Here is a 24129-nt window from a genome sequence, read left to right on the forward strand (position 1 = left end):
GTGTGGTTCTCAAGTGTGCTGGAGCGCGATCCCAAAAATGGTTCGGAGCACTACGGGACTTAACAACATCTGAGGTCATCAGGCCCCTAGAACTTAGAACTACTTAAACCTAACTAACCTAAGGACATCACACACATCGATGCCCGAGGCAGGATTCGAACACTCGATCGTAGCGGTCGCGCGTTTCTAGACTGAAGCGCCCAGAACCGCTCGGCCGCAGAGGCCGGCAGCGCGCCCCCACAAGAACAAAATCGGAAGAAGTGGCTTAACGCATATACGCTGTAACAGCCTACACATTGCTTCGAAGTTCTTGCAGACAAATTTCACTTGCAGACTTCGGCATTTTGTTTGGAACACTGATAATTCGTATACCTAGGCAAGATAAAGTTTTGTCTAATGTACTTTCTGTAGAGATGAATGTGAAATTTGATAGATCTTTACATGGAAATTAATTAAACATATTTCATGTTTGAAAGCTTAACTTTCCTCTCTTTCAAAAACTGAAAATGTATGTGGGATTTACTTAGCGCCTGTGAAGTTTAGTCGCATTTTATTGCATTTTTCGTATAATGAAATAGTTTCATAACATTTTTTCAGACGTGGAAAAATGGAATACCAGAACTTGTTAGCTCATAAGCCATTGGTAAAAAATCAAAATTTGTAAAAGGTATCCTATTTTAAAGATGAATGGCTCCGAAAAATGGAATATTAAATTAGTTGTCACATTCATGCGTTTCCATATGAAGGATTTGTTTACAAATTCAACTTTCTTGGTTTTTTAAACTTTAAATTTATCTGTCCGTGGCTATTTTCTTTATAAGTTGTATTCGTCTACAATAATCTACCGAACTGGACTTTCGGAATAAGCTGTTTGTGCTTCTCAGAGTCCAGCGACCAATTTTTACTATCGCTTTGTGTCGTGGCCAGAAGAAGCATTCAACAAAATACTACTAATGAAATATGCATTTAGTAAACAAATCCATAACGCTTGGTTGGTTTCGTCCATATAGCGCACGAGATTCCCAATGAAGACGTATGCTATACTCTTCGACGCTCGTCATCCATGATCTACGAGTAAGACTTCCTCGAAACCCATGTCTTTGTCACACTGTTGAAGGGAACAAGAGTACGCATCAAATTTAACAGAAAAGGAAGGTTGTGAACGCATCTTAATAACGATAATAGCTTAACATTCCGCTATAATGTCGCCAGAAGCATTTGTTCTAGGAACATATTACATGCTTTTACGATATGTATGTATTACTACCGCGATGCATATCAGTTTGTTAGTTGTTGTTGAGACCCGTCATACTGTTCTCCTGATAAAAAAAGACGTGTGAGCTAATTCGGCTCACTTAGAATACAGCACAGAAACTTAACACACATTATAGGCAGCATGTGACTCAATTACGAAACACGTGTACACAGAAACAGATGAGCAGCATACATTATACTGTTGACATGTATGCCTCATGGAAACGGAAGACATGCACAACTACAAAATCTTTACACGAGCAACCGGTAAAAGTAACATATAAAACGCGCCGAAGATAAGTCGTATGGCATGAATGCCTGGGAGACCCAGAGAGGAGGTTCAGCCGCCTAATTGGAAAGGTTTTCCCTATTCGCGTAGTGTGAGACCTGTGTGCATGGGTATATATGTTAAGAGTAGATAACTATACTGAGTGTTTGTCTAATGTAGTGTAACGTTCGTGTCAGAGGTGATGAGAGAAGGGGAAAAGTGAAACCCGGTTCCAGAACATAGCCTTTCCCTTCGAATAGCAACTCTGCGACCGCCAAACTTAACGTCTCCTTCCAACGGGAGGATCACCAGCAACAGTGTCGCATCACGAGACACTGCGGAGAAGATTGGAACGTAATCAAAGACACTGTCGCAAAGACTGGTGATGAGGGACTTTACGTCACCACTCCTCCTCCCCTCTCTGCCGTAAAGGCAAAAGCAAAATTGTCAACAGTGGGAGCTCACCCAGCCACCCATTCAGGTACTGACCGTACCAGACGGTGCTTAACGTCGGTGATAAAAGTGTCTAACAACATACTTAAAACTGCAGAAACCACGTCTTACGGAGACAACATATGTATTCTGCAGAATATGTTTTATCAAGCAAAATCGGTAGAGAGAGTCAACAGAAACTCTTTGAGTTTGTACAGCCTGCAAATGTATATGCGCACAGCAAGAATGAGATGGTTCACGAAACACTTGCTCGACCGATAATTGAGTATTGTTCCTTATTCTGAGACCGTTATCAGGTATAACTGATAGAAAAAGTAGAGATATAAAGAAGAGCGGTGAATTTCGTCACGGATTTGCTCAGTGAGAGCGTGTCACAGTGATGTTCGTCCAACTCCAGTGGTAGTCGTTACAACAGAGGCGTTGTATACCGCACTATGGCTCACTGTTAAAATTTCGATAGTATACGTTCCTAGAACAGTAAACTGCATTGTACACGCTCTGCTGTGTCAGTCAAAGCATAATCACCAAGAACCAAAACCGTCATGGAAATGAAGCAGACTGTAACTAGTTTCCCTCAGGTTTCCATTGTTTCTTTAGATTAACATCTCTCTTCAAACTCAGTATCCTTCCATTCGATACGTATGTGTGTATCATACCTGTATGTAGAGTAAATCATCTCCATATGTCTGCCGTCTACTGAAGTACAAGCTCTTTGCAGCAGCATTATCCGCAATACCATGCCCACATTAATCATTGTGTGTACCACTGTCCCACCACATGTCCCATTTTTCCAGTACGGGGATAACATACACATACAGATCTCAGCACACCAATCACTGCGTACAACATTAAAGAAGTACTCCACAAGAAATGTAAAACTGCTCCTGGCCACGAATGCGTGATATACAGACGTCTAAGACAATGTCCTCCTTCCATTCCAGCAACCCTTGAAATAACTTACAACAATATCCTCTAACACGGCTATTATCCTGAACGATGGAAAACCTATTTTCCTCAAAACCAAATAATAAGCCACATATTGAAAACTCTTCCTACCAACCCATCAGCCCCGCCTCAGTGTTTAACGAAGCCTTTGAATCCATCCTCTCTCAGCACGTCCATAAACACCTAGACCAGCACGTACAACTGCCTTTAAACCACTGTGGTCTTCGTCTTATATCAAAGTCATCTAGTATCACTTCATCTTAATAACAGTAAATCCACCATTTTTGTATCCTCGACCTACAAAAGGCATATGACTGAGTAAGCATGCCTGTCTCTTCTTCAGACCCAGAAATATGTGTTTCCTATTGATTATGTTTGCCATATTGGTTCTTTCCTATCTAACAGTCCACCTTTTGTCACTATTATCAGTGCCAATTCCTGCCAATCCTACCGTAAGTCTGCTAAAATGTTCTGTCCTCTCTCTCCAATCAAACATTCATTACACTGCTGACATGCCTAAACCATCTTCTCCAGTACGCCGATCACACCACCTTCCTAACTTTATACCATAACTTCCAGAACTCCCAATGTTCACTCTAGATCCATCTCAACCAGTACACGTCCTGGTGCAACCAGTGGCTTGAACCTATGTGAGAATTATGGGATGAAGACCTACAGTATCACCTCCGTGACTTTTATCTTACCATTTATAGCTGTCTTCTCCAATTAACAAACAGCCGGAAGTATCTGGGACAACACCTTCATCGTAAACTAACTTGAAAACCACAGCTACTAACCATCCAACAGAAAGCTCACAGTAGGTTTGAGGACAATATTATGGAAATGGAAGAGGATGTAGATGAAGATGAAATGGGAGATACGATACTGCGTGAAGAGTTTGACAGAGCACTGAAAGACCTGAGTCGAAACAAGGCCCTACGAGTAGACAACATTCCATTGCAACTACTGACGGCTTTGGGAGAGCCAGTCCTGACAAAACTCTACCATCTGGTGAGCAAGATGTATGAAACAGGCGAAATACCCTCTGACTTCAAGAAGAATATAATAATTCCAATCCCAAAGAAAGCGGGTGTTGACAGATGTGAGAATTACCGAACAATCAGTTTAATAAGCCACAGCTGCAAAATACTAACACGAATTCTTTACAGACGAATGGAAAAGCTAGTAGAAGCCGACCTCGGGGAAGATCAGTTTGGATTCCGTAGAAATACTGGAACACGTGAAGCAATACTGACCCTACGACTAATCTTAGAAGCTAGATTAAGGAAAGGTAACCTACGTTTCTAGCATTTGTAGACTTAGAGAAAGCTTTTAACAATGTTGACTGGAATACTCTCTTTCAGATTCTGAAGGTGGCAGGGGTAAAATATAGGGAGCGAAAGGCTATTTACAATTTGTACAGAAACCAGATGGCAGTTATAAGAGTTGAGGGGAGATGAAAGGGAAGCAGTGGTTGGGAAGGGAGTGAGACAGGGTTGTAGCCTCTCCCCGATGTTATGCAATCTGTATATTGAGCAAGCAGTAAAGGAAACAAAAGAAAAATTCGGACTAGGTATTAAAATCCATGGAGAAGAAATAAAAACTTTGAGGTTTGCCGATGACATTGTAATACTGTCAGAGACAGCAAAGGACTTGGAAGAGCAGTTGAACGGAATGGATAGTGTCTTGAAAGGAGGGTATAAGATGAACATCAACAAAAGCAAAATGAGGATAATGGAATGTAGTCGAATTAAGTCGGGTGATGCTGAGGGGATTAGATTAGGAAATGAGACACTTAAAGTAGTAAAGGAGTTTTGCTATTTGGGGAGTAAAATAACTGATCATGATCGAAGTAGAGAGGATATAAAACGTAGACTGGCAATGGCAAGGAAAGCGTTTCTGAAGAAGAGAAATTTGGTAACATCTAGTATAGATTTAAGTGTCAGGAAGTTGTTTCTGAAAGTATTTCTATGGAGTGTAGCCATGTATGGAATTGAAACATGGACGATAAATAGTTTGGACAAGAAGAGAATAGAAGCTTTTGAAATGTGGTGCTACAGAAGAATGCTGAAGATTAGATGGGTAGATCACATAACTAATGAGGAGGTATTGAATAGGATTGGGGAGAAGAGAAGTTTGTGGCAGAACTTGACTAGAAGAAGGGATCGGTTAGTAGAACATGTTCTGAGGCATCAAAGGATCACCAATTTGGTATTGGAGGGCAGCGTGGAGGGTAAAAATCGTAGAGGGAGACCAAGAGATGAATACACTAAACAGATTCAGAAGGATGTAGGTTGCAATAGGTACTGGGAGATGAAGAAGCCTGCACAGGATAGAGTAGCATGGAGAGCTGCATCAAACCAGTCTCAGGACCGAAGACCACAACAACAGCAGGCTAAAACCACTAACAGACTGAACAAGGGTGTTCCATCCCGGCACCATCCTCGACGCCTAAAAAGACTTGAGGCGACCTATACTCTCCTATGAAAATTTTTCCTGGATATATGCACCACAAGATCCTTGAATGTCACACACTTCACCTTACTTCCAGAATCGATTTCCCTCCCCTAAAACAACTCTTTACCAGTTCATCCCTTTTCCCCACCTCCTTGCCCACGCTGAATACAAACATATATCTCACACTTATAAAATTCACCTCCAACAAATCTATCTTCTCCCTCCTAATAACAAATCCAGGAATGCTGCCGTATGTATATCAATACATCCCTCCTATTCTACACTTGTACACTCTCTATATCCCCTCCCAGCGCAGGTAGACTTTAACTCCTCATCAGGGGAACCAGCTATGACATCTGTCCTTCCTATAAGATTTAACCCGCTCCTCCCTATCCCATCAAATTTAGGGGCTCCTCTCGATCCCCTTACCTCCTTTGTCTTCCCTCCGCTTGATCTTGGCCAGGCCCCGATCTGAACTATCTGCTCGCTCAATATCTTATTTTCCTACAAACATAGATCCCCTTTCTTCATATCCCTACAACCCACCCTGCCACAGTCACGCAGCACTATAGACTCCTTACCTATCTCAAACGATCAGTTCCCCTTCCCTCTCGCCGTTATTCCTCCTGAATACAGGTCTCTCCCATCAAGTGGTAGCATAGTGTAATACAGTGCATGGTTTGCTTTTAACCTGCTCGCAACTAATTGGTTTTAAATGTCCGATAGCATTTCCCTAAGTCTTATTTTTAATATCATCTACGAACAGCACCCTTTATGCATTTTACAACATTTTTTTACAGTCCATCCTTTTGAAAACTTTTATAAATCTTGGATCTTTTAAACTCTATTGGCTACAGAGCGGAGAACACTTTTGCTGCCAGCCCATCCTCGCCCATCTGTGGCATTTATCACGATACTTGTAAGCGGTTGGGACCGAAGTTAACAGTCCTCCTTCTTTTCTTCCTAAGTCATGAGTCTTCTGATGGTTTGAAGCAGCCCCTCTCCTGTGCCAGTCTCTTCATCTCAAGGAAACACTTGCAACCTGGGTCATGAATTATTTGTGGATATATTCCAATCTCTGCCTTCTTCAACAGTTTTTTCCCTCTACAGTTCCCTCTAGTAACATGTAAGTCATTCCCTGATCTCTTAACAGATGTCCTATCATCCCGTCCCTTCTCCTTATCAGTGTTTTCCACATATTCCTTTCCTGTCCGATTCTGCGTGGAACCTCCTCATTCCTTCCCTTACCAGTCTCTCTAATTTTCAACATTCGTCTTTAGTACTAAATCTTCCGTCCGTCATTGTTTATTTTACTGCCTATGTAGCAGAATTCCTTAACTTCGTCTTCTTCGTGAACATCAATCCTAATGTTAAGTTTCTCGCTGTTATCATTTCTGCTTCTTCTCATTACCTTCGTCTTTGTTCGATTTACTCTCAGTCCATATTCTGTACTCATTAGACTGTTCGTTCCATTCAGCAGATCATGTAATTCTTCTTCACGTTCACTCAGGATAACAATGTCGTCAGCGAATCGTAGCATATATATCCTTTCACCTTGAATTTTAATTTCACTCCTGGACCTTTCTTTTATATCAATCATTGGTTCTTTGCTGAAAAGATTGAACAATAAGGGGGAAAGACTACAGGCCTGTCTTACACCCTTATTAATTTGAGCACTTCGTTCTCCGTCGTCCACTGTTATTATTCCCTCTTGGTTCTTCTACATATTATATATTACTCATCTCCACCTTTAGCTTTCCCCTAGTTCTCCCAGAATTTCGTACATCTTGCATTTTACATTGTCGAACGCTTTTTCCAGATCGACAAATCCTATGAACGTGTCTTGATTTTCCTTTAGTCTTCCATCCATTATCAACCGCAACGTCACAATTGCCTCTCTCGTGCCTTTATCTTTCTTAAAGCCAGATTGATCGTCACCCAACACATCTTCAATTTTCTTTTCCATTCTTCTGTACATTCTTCTTGTCAGAAACTTGAATGCATGAGCTGCTAAGCTGATTGTACAACAATAATTCTTGCACGTTTCAGCTCTTGCACTCTTCGGAAATGCGACGAGATATTTTTTCGAAAGTCTTGATGGTATGCCGCCAGACTCATACATTCTACACCAACGTGAACAGTCGTTTTGCTGACACTTCCCCAATGATTTAAGAAATTCTGGTTGAATGTTATCTATCCCTTCTGCCTTACTTGATCTTAAGTCCACCAAAGTTCTCTTGAATTCTGATCCTAATAGTGGATCCCCTATGTCTTCTAAATAGACTCTTGCTTTTTCTTCTGTCACATCAGACACGTCTTCCCCTCATAGAGGCCTTCAATGCACTCTTTCCACCTATCCGCTCTTTCCTCTGTATTTAACAGTGGAATTCTCGCTGTACCCTTAATGTCACGACCCTTGCTTTTAATTCCAGCAAAGGTTGTTTTGATTCTCCTATTTCTTTTTCGATTTTCATGCGGCCATTTCGTCTTAGCTTCTTTGCACTTCCTATTTATATCACTCTTTAGCGACTTATATTTCTGTATTCCTAAATTTCTCGGAATATTTTTGTGCTTTCTCCTTTCATCGATGAACTGAAGTATTTCTTCCGTTACCCATGGCTTCTTCGCAGTTACCTTCTTTGCACATATGTTTTTCTTTCCAACTTCTGTGACTGCCTTTTGTAGAGATGTCCACTCCTCTTCAACTGTACTGCCCACTGGACAATTCCTCATTGGTGTATCTACAGCCTTAGGGAACTTCAAGCGTATCTCGTCATTCCTTAGTACTTCCGTATCCTACTTCTCTGATCGTTCCTAACTAAGCTCTTGAACTTCAGCCTGCTCCTCATCGCTACTACATTGTGATCTGAGTCTATATCTGCTCCTGCGTACGCCATAATCCAGTATCTGATTTCTGAATCTCTATCTGGCCACGATGTAAAGTAACTGAAATCTTCCCGCCGACTTTACCAAGTATACCTCCTTCTCTTGTGATTCTTGAACAGAGTATTTGCTATTACTATCTGAAATTTATAACAGAGCTCAATTAGTCTTTCTTCTCTCTTATTCCTCGTCCCAAGCCCCTATTCTCCTATAACCTTTTCTTCTACTCCCTCCCCTACAACTTCATTTCAGTCCCCATGACTATTAGTTTTTCATCTCCCTTTACGTTCTGTGTTACCTCACATATTTTCTCTATTCTTCTTCTTCAGCTTGCGACATCGGCATATCTACCTGAATTATCGTTGTCGGTGTTGGTTTGCTGTCGATTCTGATAATAACGACCCTATCACTGAACTGTTCACACTAACGCACCCTCTGCCCTTCCTTCCTATTCATATGGAATTCTACTCCCCTTATACCACTTTCTGCTGTTGTTGATATTACCCCATACTCATCTGACCAGAAACCCTTGTCTTCTTTCTATTTCACTTCACTGACCCCACACTATATCTACATGGAAGCTTTGCATTTCCCTTTCAAGATTTTCTAGCTACCCTAGCACGTTCATGCTTCGGAAATGCCACCCCCCGACTAGTAGGACGTTATCCTTCCGTTGGTTGTTCAATGTTTTCCTCATGGTCACCGCCCCATTGGCAGTTCCCTCCCGGAGATCCGAATGGGGAACTATTGCGAAATCTTTTGCTATTGGAGTGATCATCATGACAATTTTCAGTTACAGGCCACATGTCCTGTGGATACACTTTATGTGTCTTTAATGTTATGGTTTCCATTGCCTTCTGCAGCCCTGCAGCCAGGCGACTAGCGCGAGTATTGGTGTTCTCGTAAAGATAAATCATTTTAGATTATAATACCATTTAGTTTAGAACTGATTACGTGGTAAATAGGTGTATTAGTGTGATTTTTGATGGTACCATTAAAGATTTTCTTTTTTCTTTACGTAATACAGCGGAAAAAGGGGAAAAGATCGTACAGTCAGGTTACAGTCGTATTTTCTGTTTACGTTTGGCCGCAGCAAATCTACACAATTTCGTTTCATTGTTCTTTGCTCTCTCCAGCAATTTAACCGTAGCGTATCTCTTCATTATTTAACTCAGATTTTCGGAAAGTAGCGTAAAGTTTAAGTTGTTGTTTCAGAAACGTCGCACTGTAGTTTTTGTTTACATATAGTTGCGTATAGCCCAAATTTGTGGAATAATATTTTCGTGTTTGTGTGTAATTTAACTGACTTATTCTTAATAAACTATTACGTTTATCTTGAGTGAAAAGCGCTTGACTTGCCGTAGAATTGTTAAGTCGGGGCTTTGGTGTGACGGGTTCAGCAGTTTTTTCCATGTGAGTGACTGGCGAGGGAGTAGGAGAAGTAAATAAGACTCGTCAGTGTTTTGTAGGATGTGTAGTAGAGATAGAAAGATACTAGAACAGGAGGGGAAATTGCCGCGCTTCAGGCTGAGTTAGACAAAGCCAGGGGAGACCTTTACAGGTTAAGGAGGGAGAAGGGTAAAGAGACGTGGGAAGTGGCAACAGCCAACAGGAGGAACAGGCCTAGAACTTTGTCTGACAGCTTCGTGCTGAATGTGGAAAATAGATTTGACCTGTTGCTTCAGTTAGAATCTGGTGAATCTCAAGCATTTGCAGGTGTTGACAGAGCACAACAAACTTTCAGCAGCAAATTGAAAAGTAAGAATGAAGGGAAATCATTAAAGAGAAAGAAAGTGTTGCTTTTAGGTAGTTCCCATGGAAGAGGTGTTGGCCAACTTTTGCAGGATGTATTAGGATCTGAGTACAAGGTCATCACTTTTTTTAAACCTAGTGTTGGTCTGGAGCAGGTGACAGAGGATTTATGATCACTTTGCAAGGATATCACTAAGGAAGACACCGTGGTTTACTGGATGGGCCAGGTAATAGTATTGAAAGAGATCCTAGGTACAGAATAGAGTGTGACCTGGCAAAGATTGAATTAGCATCGAAGCATACTAGTGTTGAGTTTGTATCTGTTCTTGGGCGCCAGGGCTAATTTGGAGTTGGAACAGCTCCTTATGTCGAGTGCAGGGTCACACATTGGTGTGGTTCCTGTTGATTCTCTCAGTAGGTGGGATTATACAAGGCATGGTCTTCACATCAACAGCAAAGGGAAGGGTAAACTGGCTGGGAAAATAGCAGGAAAGTTAAAGGGGGGAGGCACTGTCGTGAGTGACAAAATACCAGTGGTTATACGGTTCAGGAAAGACCCTTTTTTTAAGGTAGGGAGGACAGAACGAAACCAAGTTTTAAGAAAGGTTAGGATTGAGACAAACCTTCAGTTTGAGAAAGAAACCAATAATCATAATTCTAGCTTATTACGTCAGCATAAACAGCTGTTGGTAAATAATTTTCAACAACCACCAGAAATTTCCACTCTACCCAAATTCAACTCAGTCAATGTGAAATGTCAGCTATCTTTATTGCATCAAAATATTCGAGGATTGAGAAATAAAATTAATGAATTAATTATCTGCATAGATGAATTAGAGTTATCAAACCCAGCTGACATAATCTGCCTTTCTGAACCTTTTAAGTGTTACAGGATTTAGGTTAGCATCTCACTTTTGTAGAGCAGAAAAGGAGAAAGGAGGAGTTGCCATATCATCAGGAACTCACATAAATTTAAGAACATAGACATTCGTACATTTTTCCTAGAACAGCATGTGGAAGCATGTCCAACAGAAGCAGGATTTCATAAAAATCCTTCATAATATTAAGTGTATGTCGAGCACATGCAGGTAATTTTAATCTGTTCATAAACCACCTCGAAGCTGTACTGGCCCATTTAACAACCAAAAACAAAGAATTAGTGGTTGCTGCTGACTTCAAAGTAGATTTCCTTAAAGACTCTCTCAATAAGAACTTATTCGAATTGGTAACACTATCACTCAATTCCCACCGCAAAGTTCCCAACTACGGTAGCCGATTGCTCACAAACAGCCATTTATAATATCTTTATAGAAAAGTCAAATGAACAAAATTATATTACAAAACCAATAGTTAATAGCGTCTCAGGCCATGACACGCAGTTACTTCTGTTAATACTGAACAGGATATAAAATCTGATAAATCTGAACTCAAGAGGGTAATCAATAAGCCAAAAATTGATTATTTTTGGACACTCCTCAGAGACATTCACTGGAGTGATGTTTACAGAGATCATGCCATGAATAAAAAATATAAAGTGCTTACCTTATTTGAACACTGTTTTCCCCCACAACTAACCAAAGTTAGAGCAATGTCTAAAAAGAAGCCATGGATTACTCAACGAATAGAGGTATCTTGTAAAACAAAGGAAGAGTTCTGATGTTGAAGCTACAGCGCATTACAAGAAATGCTGCAAAATATTAAAGACTGTAATATGGACATCAAAGCAAATACATTACAAGGAAAAGATATTCATATCAGATAACAAAATAAAGACAATATGGGATATAGTGAAGGAGGAGACCAGTAGAACCAGACATGAAGAACGGCAAATAGCATTAAGAGTAAATAATACATTGGTGACAGATGTGTATAGTGTTGGAGAACTTTGAAACAAACATTTTGTAACTGTTACTGAAAGGATTGGGTTGTCAGGTTCTGTAGATTCTGCCATCGGATACCTCAGACCAGACATTTCAAGTAACTTCCATAACATTAATCTGGCCCTCACTACCCCAGCAGAAGTAATGTCCATCATCAAACCTTTAAAATCAAAAACATCTGGTGGGTATGATGAACGGTCAACAAAGTTAATTAAATAATGTGATTCTGAGCTAAGTAACATATTAAGCTATCTGTGTAACCACTTGTTTATCAGTGGAATATTTCCTGAATGGTTGAAATATGCTAAAGTTTACGAAGGGAGAAAAAGAAATAGCGCGAAATTTCTGTCCAATTTCATTTTTGCCAGCATCCTCAAAAATTTTAGAAAAGGTAATGTATAATAGGCTTTATAACCATCATGTCATAAATAACATACTGACAAAGTCACAGTTGTGATTTCTAAAGGGTTCTGATATTGAGAGGGCTATCTACACTTACATCTACATCTAAATGGTTACTCTGCAATTCACACCTAAGTGCCTAGCAGAGGGTTCATCAAACCATTTTCATACTACTTCTCTACCATTCCACTATCAAATGGTGCGTGGGAGAAAGGAACACTTAAATCTTTCCGTTCGAGCTCTGATTTCTCTTATTTTATTATGATGATCATTTCTCCCTACGTAGGTGGGTGTCAACAAAATATTTACGCATTCTGAAGAGAAAGTTGGTGATTAAAAATTTGTAAATACATCTCGCCGCAAAGAAAACCGCCTTTGTTGCAGTGACTGCCACCCCAACTCGCGTATCATATCAGTGACACTCTCACCCCTATTGCGCGATAACACGAAACGAGCTGCCCTTCTTTGCACTTTTTCGATATCCTCCGTCAATCCTACCTGGTAAGGAACCCATATAGCGCAGCAATATTCCAGCAGAGGACGGACCAGTGTAAAGTGGGCTCTCTTTAGTGGGTTTGTCGCATCTTCTAACTGTTCTGACAACAAAGCGCAGTCTTTGTTTCGCCTTCCCCACAATATTATCTATGTGGTATTTCCAATTTAAGTTGCTCGTAATTGTAATTCCTAGGTATTTAGTCGAATTGACAGCCCTCAGATTTGTGTGATTTATCGTATACCCAAAATTTATCGGATTTCTTTTGGTACCCATGTGGATGCCCTCGCACTTTTCTTTGTTTAGTGCTAATTTCCACTTTTGGCACCATACAGAAATTCTCCCTAGATCATTTTGTAATTGGAATTGATCGTCTGATGATTTTACTAGACGGTCAATTACAGCATCATCTGCAAACAAGCTAAGGGGGCTGCTCAGATTATCACTTAGATCATTTACATAAATCAGGAACAGCAGGGGGCCTATGACACTACCTTACGGAACGCCAGGCATCAATTCTGTTCTACTCAATGATTTACCGTCTATCACTACGATCTGTGACCTCTCTGAGAGGAAATCACGAATCCAATCACACAACTGAGACGATACTCCATTGATTAATAGTCGCTTGTGAGAAACGGTATCAAAAGCCTTCTGGAAATCTAGGAATATGGAATCGATCTGAGATCCCTTGTCGACAGCACTCATTACTTCATAGGAATAAAGAGCTAGCTGTGTTGGACTAAAACGATATTTTTTGAATTCGTGTTGGTTATGTATCAATAATTTATTTTTTTCAAGGTGATTCATAATGTTCGAGTACAGTATATGCTCCAAAATCCTACTGCAAATTGAAGTCAGTGATATGGGTCTGTAATTCAATGGGTTACTCCTGTTTCCTTTCTTGAATATTGGTGTGACCTGTGCTACTTTCCAGTCTTTAAGAACAGACCTTTCGTCAAGTGAGAGGTTGTATATGATTACTAAGAAAGGCGCTATTGTGCAACTTCCTGGTAGATTAAAACTGTGTGCCAGACCGAGACTCGAACTCGGGAACTTTGCCTTTCGTGGGCAAGTGCTCTACCATCTGAGCTATCCAAGAACGACTCATGCCCCGTCCTCACAGCTTCACTTCTGCCAGTAACTCGTCTTCTACCTTCCAAACTAGAGCACTTGCCCGCGAAATGCAAATGTCCCGAGTTCGAGTCTCGGTCCGACACACTGTTTTAATCTGCCAGGAATTTTCATATCAGCGCACACTCCGCTGCACAGTGAAAATCTCATTCTGGAAACATCCTCCAGGGTGTTGCTAAGCCATGTCTCCGCAATATCCTTTCTTTCAGGAGTGCTAGTTCTGCAAGGTTCGCAGTAGAGCTTCTGTAAAGTTTGGAAGGCAGGAGATGAGGTAGTGGCGGAAGTGAAGCTGTGAGGAGGGGGCGTGAGTCGTGCTTGGGTAGCTCAGATGGTTGAGCACTTGTCCGCGAAAGGCAAAGTTCCCGAATTCGATTCTCGGTCCGGCACACAGTTTTAATCTGCCAGGAAGTTTCATGTCAGCGCACACTCCGCTGCAGAGTGGAAATGTCATTCTGAAGGCCCTGTTGTGTCTGCATACTCCGAGAGGAACCTGTTTGGTATACCATCTGGACCGGAAGACATGCCTTTCTTAAGTGATTTGAGTTGTTTCACAACACCTAACATATCGACTTTTATGTTACTCATGCTGACAGCTGTTCTAGTTTCGAATTCTGGAATATTTACTCCGTCTTCTTTCGTGAAGGAATTACGGAAAACTGCATTTAGTAACTCCGCTTTAGTGGCACCATCATCGGTAACATTTCCATCGCTGCCGTGTAGTGACGGTATTGACTGTTTTTTTTCCATTTGTGTACTTTACATACGACCAGAATCTCTTTGGATTTTCTACCATATTTTGAGGCAATATTTCATTGTGGAAACTATTAAAAGCATCTCGCATTGACGTCCGCACTAAATTTCCAGCTTCCGTGAAACTTAGCCAGTCTTGGGGATTTTGCGTACTTCTGAATTTGGCATGCTTTTTTTCGTTGCTTCTGCAACAGTGTTCTGACGTGTTTTGTGTACCATCGTGAATCAGTCCCGCTCTTATTAACTTATGCGGTATGAATCTATCTATTGCTGTCGATACTGTGTCTTTGAATTTGAGTCATATCTGGTCTACACTTACACGAGCTTGGAAGGAATGGAGACTCTCTCTTATGAAGGCATCAAGCGAATTTTTATCTGCTGTTTTAAAAACACTTACAGTGAAAGTGTACTTAATTCACTAGACAAAAAACTGCAGACAACTGGTATACTTTGTTTTCTGTCAAAGGCATTTGACTGTGTAAATCACAATATCCTTTTAAGTAAATTATAATATTTTGGTGTAACAGGAAACGCTTCTCTGGGAGGAAACAAAGGGTGTTATTAGAAAACAGACATGTATTAAGCTATCAGACATCATCCAACTGGGAACTAATTACACGTGGGGTCCCACAACGTTCCATCTTAGGGTCTTTACTTTTGTTTGTGTATTTCAATGACCTTTCATAAGTAACATTACCAGATGCCAAGTATGTTTAGGTTGCCGATGATACAAACATTGCAATAAATAGCAAATTAAGTGTAGTCTTAGAAAGAACGGCTAATAAAATATTTGTGGACATTAATCGCTGGTTCCTAGCCAATTCTTTGTCACTAAACTTTGAAAACACACACTACATCCAGTCCAGAACTTGCAAGAGGTGTCCCAGGAGAATATGCCTAACATATGATGACATCAGATAGAAGAAGCGGACAGTGTTAAGTTCTTGGGATTACAGATTGATAATAAATTCAACTCGGAGGAGCACACCACAGAACTCCTGAAGCGTCTAAACAAATCTCTGTTTGTAATGCGAATTCTGTCAGACATGGGAGATATAAAAATGAAAAAGCTGGCATACTATGCTTACTTTCACTCCATAATGTCATATGGGATTATTTTCTGGGGTAATTCATCCAGCCATGCAAGCATGTTTTTTGGGCAGTAACAGTTATATGTTGTGTGAAGTCAAGAACATCCTGCAGAGGCCTGTTTAAGGAACTAGGGATCTTCCCAATATATTTATTTCTTAATGAAATTTGTCGTTAAAAATATACCTCTTTTTCAAACCAACAGCTCAGTTCATGGAATCAATACTAGAAACAAGAATAATCTTCACAAGAATTTAAAGTCACTCTTGTACAAAAGTTGTGCATTATTCAGGAACACACATTTTCAATAACTTGCCAGCACACACACACACACACACATATATATATATATATATATATATATATATATATATATATATAGGTGCATTCAAGTTCTAAGGCCTCCGATTTTTTTTCTAATTAACTACTCACCCGAAATCGATGAAACTGGCGTTACTTCTCGACGTAATCGCCCTGCAGACGTACACATTTTTCACAACGCTGACGCCATGATTCCATGGCAGCGGCGAAGGCTTCTTTAGGAGTCTGGAAAATCGCTGAGGCAATAGCAGCACGGCTGGTGAATGTGCGGCCACGGAGAGTGTCTTTCATTGTTGGAAAAAGCCAAAAGTCACTAGGAGCCAAGTCAGGTGTGTAGGGAGCATGAGGAATCAATTCAAAGTTGTTATCACGAAGAAACTGTTGCGTAACGTTAGCTCGATGTGCGGGTTCGTTGTCGTGGTGAAACAGCACATGCGCAGCCCTTCCCAGACGTTTTTGTTGCAGTGCAAGAAGGAATTTCGTCTTCTAAACATTTTTGCAGGATGCACCTGTTACCGTAGTGCCCTTTGGAACGCAACAAGGTAAGGATTACGCCCTCGCTGTCCCAGAACATGGACACCATCATTTTTTCAGCACTGGCGGTTACCCGAAATTTTTTTGGTGGCAGTGAATCTGTGTGCTTCCATTGAGCTGACTGGCGCTTTGTTTCTGGATTGAAAAATGGCATCCACGTCTCATCCATTGCCACAACCGACGAAAAGAAAGTCCCATTCATGCTGTCATTGCGCGTCAACATTGCTTGGCAACATGCCACACGGGCAACCATGTGGTCGTCCGTCAGCATTCGTGGTACCCACCTGGATGACACTTTTCACATTTTCAGGTCGTCATGCAGGATTGTGTGCACAGAACCCACAGAAATGCCAACTCTGGAGGCGATCTGTTCAACAGTCATTCGGCAATCCCCCAAAACAATTCTCTCCACTTTCTCGATCATGTCGTCAGACCGGCTTGTGCGAGCCCGAGGTTGTTTCGGCTTGTTGTCACACAATGTTCTGCCTTCATTAAACTGTCGCACCCACAAACGCACTTTCGACACATCCATAACTCCATCACCACATGTCTCCTTCAACTGTCGATGAATTTCAATTGGTTTCACACCACGCAAATTCAGAAAACGAATGATTGCACGCTGTTCAAGTAATGAAAACGTCGACATTTTAAGTATTTAAAACAGTTCTCATTCTCGTCGCTGGCGGTAAAATTCCATCTGCCGTATGGTGCTGCCATCTCTGGGACGTATTGACAATGAACGCGGCTTCATTTTCAAACAATGCGCATGTTTCTATCTCTTTCCAGTCTGGAGAAAAAAAATCGGAGGCCTTAGAACTTGAATGCACCTTGTACGAGTATATTGGGACCTGTGGAAGGTACAAGAGCTTATTTGCTTTAGTTGTAAATATTTGTCATGTATTGTTTTTCTGACATGTTCTACATCCTGGAGGACCTCATGCTGTCGATCTTTATTGATTCTTCCCACTGAAGGGGGGCAGTTTCCCACCCCAAGGACAAAAGAGTGCCCTGAACCTATGTCCAATCCTCGCCCTCCTTGACAAGGTCATTGGCAAAATGAGGGTGACTTCTTATGCCGGAAGTCTTCGGCTGCCACTGCTGATACTTAATCAAAATTTAAACGTTGGCAGGTTTCGAATTCACGACCGAGGACGTTTTGATTGCTAATCAAAGACGCTACACCTTTTTTTCTGCATTTTGTTCCGTATTGGTCGTTGCATTTGGTCTGGGCGAACGTCACAATATATACGTTCAAGCTGATCGTTGATTCCTTTACTTAGTTTTTTATTACAGAGGGCGAGCAGCCCTCTGACCGAACACGCTGAGCTATCGTGCCGGCTCCCCTAGACCACAGGCGCACGTTGCACAGTAGCACAACAGATAAAGATAAGCTGCACGAGATATCAAACAAATATTATATTTACCTCAGGCCATCGAACTGTACCATTTACCGCTGTTGGACGGTTGTAAATCAACTTTTTGTTTGAAATTAATCTTAGGAACCTTTTCGAACCACCGGCGCATCTCTGTATTCGTAGCTGCTAGATTTCGCGCGATGGAAGAGTCGGACAGTAGGTTTCGCAAGTATAGGAGGCGAATCGTGAGCCCTGTGGATCAGGGTGTGCAAGAGCTTTGTGTAGATCAAGTCGCGAGTGAGTAATCGTCTGTGATAAACGCAGTTATTCTATCAGTACAGGAAGCTGTTCAAGAATTGACAAATGTATTCTTGTTCGCCCGTGTGCAACTCCACTTAATCTGACGGCTTTCTAGGCGAGTACTGTAGTTTAGTGAGCATTCACGTACTTCATAGGAGGAGGCCGCTATTACCTAGCTTGCAGGTGGTGCACATTGGACGAGGCAGGCATGGTGAAATGTAACTGAAGGCAGTACATTTCATTGGTTCCGGTGTAAACTTTAGGTATGGTGTTTTGTGTCTTTTTGCCTTATTGATTTCGAAAAGTTATCCCGGTTTGTTTTAGAGGATATTATCAGCCACAGTTTTTAGAGCAATTGCTATTAATTATTTACCAACTAATTTTCATAGTATAAGGGTTGGGGGCTGGGTTGTTTGGGGAAGGAGACCAGACAGCGAGGTCATCGGTCTCATCGGATTAGGGAAGGATGGGGAAGGAAGTCGGCCGTGCCCTTTCAGAGGAACCATCCCGGCATTTGCCTGGAGTGATTTAGGGATATCACGGAAAACCCAAATAAGGATGGCCGGACGCGGGATTGAACCGTCGTCCTCCCGCATAGTGTAAGATCTAAGTTTGAGAATATATCGATATATAAACGGAAAATCGTATTTACGGAAAAACTGTGCCGGACAACCCGCAATAATAGTACATATTCACAAACATGGTTACATAATATACAAATAACAATGTGTTCAAACGTGGTAAAATAAGTAGAGGGTGTCGCTGCTTTTCGGTAAACCAGCAAGAGGTCCAACAGGACTGGATTCGTTACAGGAGGCAGCCATGAACATTCCCAGTGGGATGAAACTATTAATAGTTATGGAGAATTGCTTGAAACAATAATAAGTTTATTTACTTTTTTACCATGTGTCTCATTTTCATTTGAGTGTCCCCTATATGTATACAAACTGTCAGTGGCTACAACTGATCTCTGGAAGTAACTACTAGCCTGCAGATCCAGGTGACATGAGATGCAGCGAAACAGAAACCCCTCCAGCGCTCTGACCGAAGAGCGTCACAAGCTGTGGATCCCCGCCGAAGCTGGCGATGTTCCGCTGCACCCAGGAGAGCCCCAGCTGCTGGTCCTTGAGGCCAGCGTTGCCAGGAACAACCTCGTCACCTGTGCTCAGGAAGCCTGCAACAGGATTGAAAACGAACTGTAATTCAATTACAATATCTTGTACGTGGTACAATATCAATCCCTTAACATTCCTGTACAATGTTTCAACACGTCCTTCTTAGTTAGCGACAAATGAATTTCTTTCCACTGAAATCTTTTAGTGGTTTGAAGCTCACATTGTAACTTTAGACATGCATTCATCTATGATAAGTTTTCTGAGCGTCGACACATTGAATAAAACGTGTTAGTTCTGTTAGGCAATTAGCAGTTTCTTTTTTCGGCGTATTAAGTCAGTATCCTCATGATCTAGCACGGGAGTTGATGTGTTCATCCATTCTGTTTCGATTTTCCTGTATGCTTGTGTAAATGGACAGTTTTCTGTCGTTTATCTTACTCCTCAGTTATATACATATTGTACATGTCCATCAGAAAACGTCGTTTGATGAATGTGACAATAATGTCTAGTAACAAACGTCTTTCTCTAATCGTTTGCCATCTTGATTGTGATGGTGCCATATTTGACAGATCTATAAGTTTTATTGATTTGTTAATTATTTCTAAATCAGTTACACAGAAAATAAAATTAAGTTGTTATAGCACCATTTGTGGGAGTCTAAATTTCACGTAATTTTCTTTCATCCTATAGGTAAAGTGTGGTTTCCTTCTAGGATCGTTCGGGTAGGATTTTGACAAGTTAAAACGTTTACCTCTTATTCTTCTACATTTTATACACATCCTCACCAAATTTACTTCAGTTTTATTGTCTTTATTAGAAGTGGCTAACAATCGATTATCCTTCATGAGTTTTGTGGTAAGTGGGACTTCATAATCAGTCGGATTCTTCAGCCATAAAAAATATATTCGCTAGAGAAAGCCTTTTTGGTGAGTTTAGTTTCGCACAAATGTAGGGCTTCCCCTACTCAACGTAATCGTCGTTCACTTTTAAGCACATTGCAACAGCTCCATGAGACCCACTACATAGATAAAATTAGCCAGGAAACTGAACCAGTTGATAAACGTAGCCTTCAGTTTCTCGTCATCTTCAAACTATTGTCCGTCTAGAAATTGTTACAAATATAAGAAAGCGCTTCTGGCGCTGCCTGCAAAGTCAGGGACTGTAGGGAGGGTGATTCAAAATTTTCTAATCGAAATGCTGAGTTTTATCCTTTCTGATCCGTGGTTCGGGTTATGGTATGTAGACGTCTGCTGACGAGGAATACTATCCCTGGCCTTCTTCCGGCGCCGTTGAATTTGAATGGTGCTACACTATCTGGTGAGAATTTCACAGTACACGGCAACTGTAATTGTTTAACTACCTTCCACGAATAAACCGAAATCACGATTTTATATGTCTTCGCTCTTCGTCGTACACTTTCGTACATCCATTTCGAAATTCCCCATACAATTGTCTAACAATCATTCATTCTGTAGTGTAGGCCTACAAACTAAGCATAGTTCTCAATAAAACTGGGTTGCTGTAGATCCTTCTGATCACTAAAATAAAAATTACAGCACTCACATCGCAACTGGCAAGTCACCGAAGACATTATTTACTTTAATCGACAACCAGTCGAGTACTGAATTCAAAGAATTATTTTTTCGTCTCGGCAAAAAATTAATAGACTGCGCTGCATTGGTTTGTATTTCATCTGAGCTGCCAACATTCAAATATAAGCAAATGACCTTTACTTTTTTAGTGTTCCTCGTAACGCAGCTGGTAACTAACTTCTGTACAAGAGAGTTGATATGCCTGTTTCATTCTCTTAATACACAGCGACAGTTTCTTTTTCTTTTGTTTTCCGGTATGTATGTGGTTCACATTCTGTGTTTTGATAAATACGATGTAAATTTCGACGAAAAATCGCAACATGATGAATTGCACTTCTACCCTCTCACGGAAAACTAGCATTCAACGAAACTGTTCCTATTTACAACGATAAGTTCGAAATAAAACTACACAGAATCCTCATGTATAACTAACAGTGACGGTATCACCAAACTGGTCTTTCGCTGAGAGACTATGTTCGTTGTTTCTACATCTACGTGATTACTCTGCTATTCACAATAAAGTGCCTGGCAGAGGGTTCAACGAACCACCTTCAAACTGTCTTTATACCATCCCATTCTCGAACGTCGCGCGGGAGAAAGGAGCACTTAAATTTTGTGCGATCCATGATTTCTCATATTTTACCGTGATGATCATTTCTCCCTATGGGTGCCAACATAATGTTCTCGCAATCGGAGGGGAAAACTGGTGATTGAAATTTCATGAGAAGATCCCGTCGCAACAAAAGACGCCTTTGTTTTAGTGATTGCCACTCCAGTTCACGTATCATGCCTGTGGCACTACCTCCCCTACTTCGCGATAATACAAAACGAGCTGCCCTTCTTTGTACGTTTTCGATGTCTTCCGTAAGTCCCATCTGATGCGAATCCCACACCGCACAGCAATACTCCAGAATAGGGTGGACAAGCGTGGTGTAAGTAGTCTCTTTAGTAGACCTGTTGCACGTTCTAATGTTCTGCCAATGAATCACAGTCTTTGATTGGCTCTACCCACAACATTGTCTATGTGATCGTTCCAATTTAGGGTATTTGTAATAGTAATCCTTAAGCATTTAGTTGAATTTACAGCCTTCAGGTTTGTGTGACTTATCGCGAAATCGAAATTTAGCGAGTTTCTTTTAGTACTCATGTGAATAACTTCACACTTTCTTTATTCAGGGTCAATTGCCAATTTTTGCACCACACACATATCTTATCTAAAGCACTTCGCAATTCCTTTTGGTCATCTGATGACTTTACAAGACGGTAAATGACAGCATCATCTGCAAACAATCTAAGACGGCTACTGAGACTGTCTCCTACGTCGTTAATATAGATCAGGAACAATAGAAGGCCTATAACTCTTCCTTGAAGAACGCCTTATATTATTTCTGTTTTATTCAATGACTTTCTGTGTATTACTACGAACTGTGACCTTTCTGACAGGAAATCACAAATCCAGTCCCGCAACTGAGGCGATATTCCATAGACACGCAGTTTGGTTAGAAGACGCTTGTGAGGAATGTATAACACGACAGTTGCAAGTTCGCGCCAAATGTAACACTCGCCTGCAAGCTAGCGTTATCCTCTGGGAGAAATTTGATGTTTGCCTGTAAGTTGATCTAATTGGTAGAGGGTATCGAACAGTTAATAGAAAACTGAAAGGCTTTATTTTGAAGGTAATGAAGGTAGTGAAGTTCACGTGAATCAAATAACAAACGGTTGCCAGCCTAATTAGGCATCATAATTTCAAACATTTTGGTTTAAGAAAAATGAATATGAGTTACTAAATTGACTTTCATTAATACTCCTTTTAAATTGTGCAGTGAATACATACAACTACCGAACGAACTGAGTAGTGTGTAGCAGTAGTTAGTATTTACACAAATCAGCAATAATAGGAAATTTAAAAGTTATTTCACTCGTATTAATAATAGTTACTGTTGCAATCAATAGCTAACTTAGCACTAGGATGTTACTAAAAACCATACGAGACCAAATTTCGACATGACAAGAGACCTGGTTTAAGCAGCATACAGACACCACAAATGAGGTTAAATAACATTACACAGACACTTTTTAGACTCACACTTTTATGGAAATGCTTCAGATTACTTTAGCAAAACCAATATTTAGATTACCTTTCTTGTAATAGAAAAGAGTATAGTGGGAACCCATAAACTGAAACTGTCGACCAGGCAAATTCTGTGATTATTTACGAAACAAATTGCAATTTGCCAATATAGATTTCTAATCGCACTTGAAGTAATTTATATGCTAACACTTCAAAGCAAGTAATTTAAAAATTAAGTCCAATTAATTTCAGGAAATAGTTCATGGTAACAATCAAAGCAAAATTACTTTTCACATAGGTTCCATTTGTGTGCCTTATCCATTACCTGTGAAACAGGTAGTTTTATGGTAACACTACACACTTTGGCACTAAACTTTAGCACATTTAGTACAGAAGCAACCCATTAATTGCTTAGAAACAGGATACTCGGTTTCTCCACATTTAGGATGGGATCCTGCATTGATTTCATGATCGGAACAATTTTAAGGTTCAAACACATGTTTATATCACCGGAATTGTTATTGAAAACCACTCACACAAACATACTGGTTCATACTATGATACATATCTGAGTTCCTGAAGTTGGCGGAGCAGTGGCGCAATAGTGGTTGGGAGCACATGGTGGCTATCTGGTCTTGATGTTGAATGCTCTTTATAAATTCATCTTGACGTCGTATTATCCTCATCTTAGAGCCATTCCATAATAACAAGAGCACCATACAACAGCCGAAACCACATCCGAGGCAATTTCAATATAAATTGGCTTTCAAACGCCTCACTCGGCACCCTCGATGTTAACCGTACAACGGCTAGCCACTGACTGCGTAGCGTGCTCTCCCAGTAGCCGCCCAGATCGACCGCCAAATCCATCTGTTAACGGGCGCCAGGCCAATTCCTTAGCGGAGGGGGTTCCCTACAACTTTTATACTATACAAAGCATGAACCAGTTTTTTAAGAACAATTTATCTTTCTGAACTTAAATATTTTATAAAGTTTCATTACTTTTAAACATTATTTTAGTTTCCATAATACATGTATTACAAACTTCCACTTTCTCTCTGACAAATCAATGACCTTCATT

General features: G+C 40.7%; 1 protein-coding gene across 1 annotated transcript in view; it reads right to left on the reverse strand.

Annotated features, from left to right (window-relative positions):
- LOC126251825 (acetylcholinesterase-like) overlaps window positions 1-24129 on the reverse strand; it is a 132990-nt gene that overhangs the window by 64311 nt on the left and 44550 nt on the right. The window contains exon 4 of the mRNA XM_049952487.1: window positions 19259-19444. Coding sequence (XP_049808444.1) covers window positions 19259-19444 — 186 coding nt within the window. The remainder of the gene's footprint in view (window positions 1-19258; window positions 19445-24129) is intronic.

This window comes from Schistocerca nitens, chromosome 4 (genome assembly GCF_023898315.1).
Source record: "Schistocerca nitens isolate TAMUIC-IGC-003100 chromosome 4, iqSchNite1.1, whole genome shotgun sequence".
Taxonomy (NCBI): Eukaryota; Metazoa; Arthropoda; class Insecta; order Orthoptera; family Acrididae; genus Schistocerca; species Schistocerca nitens.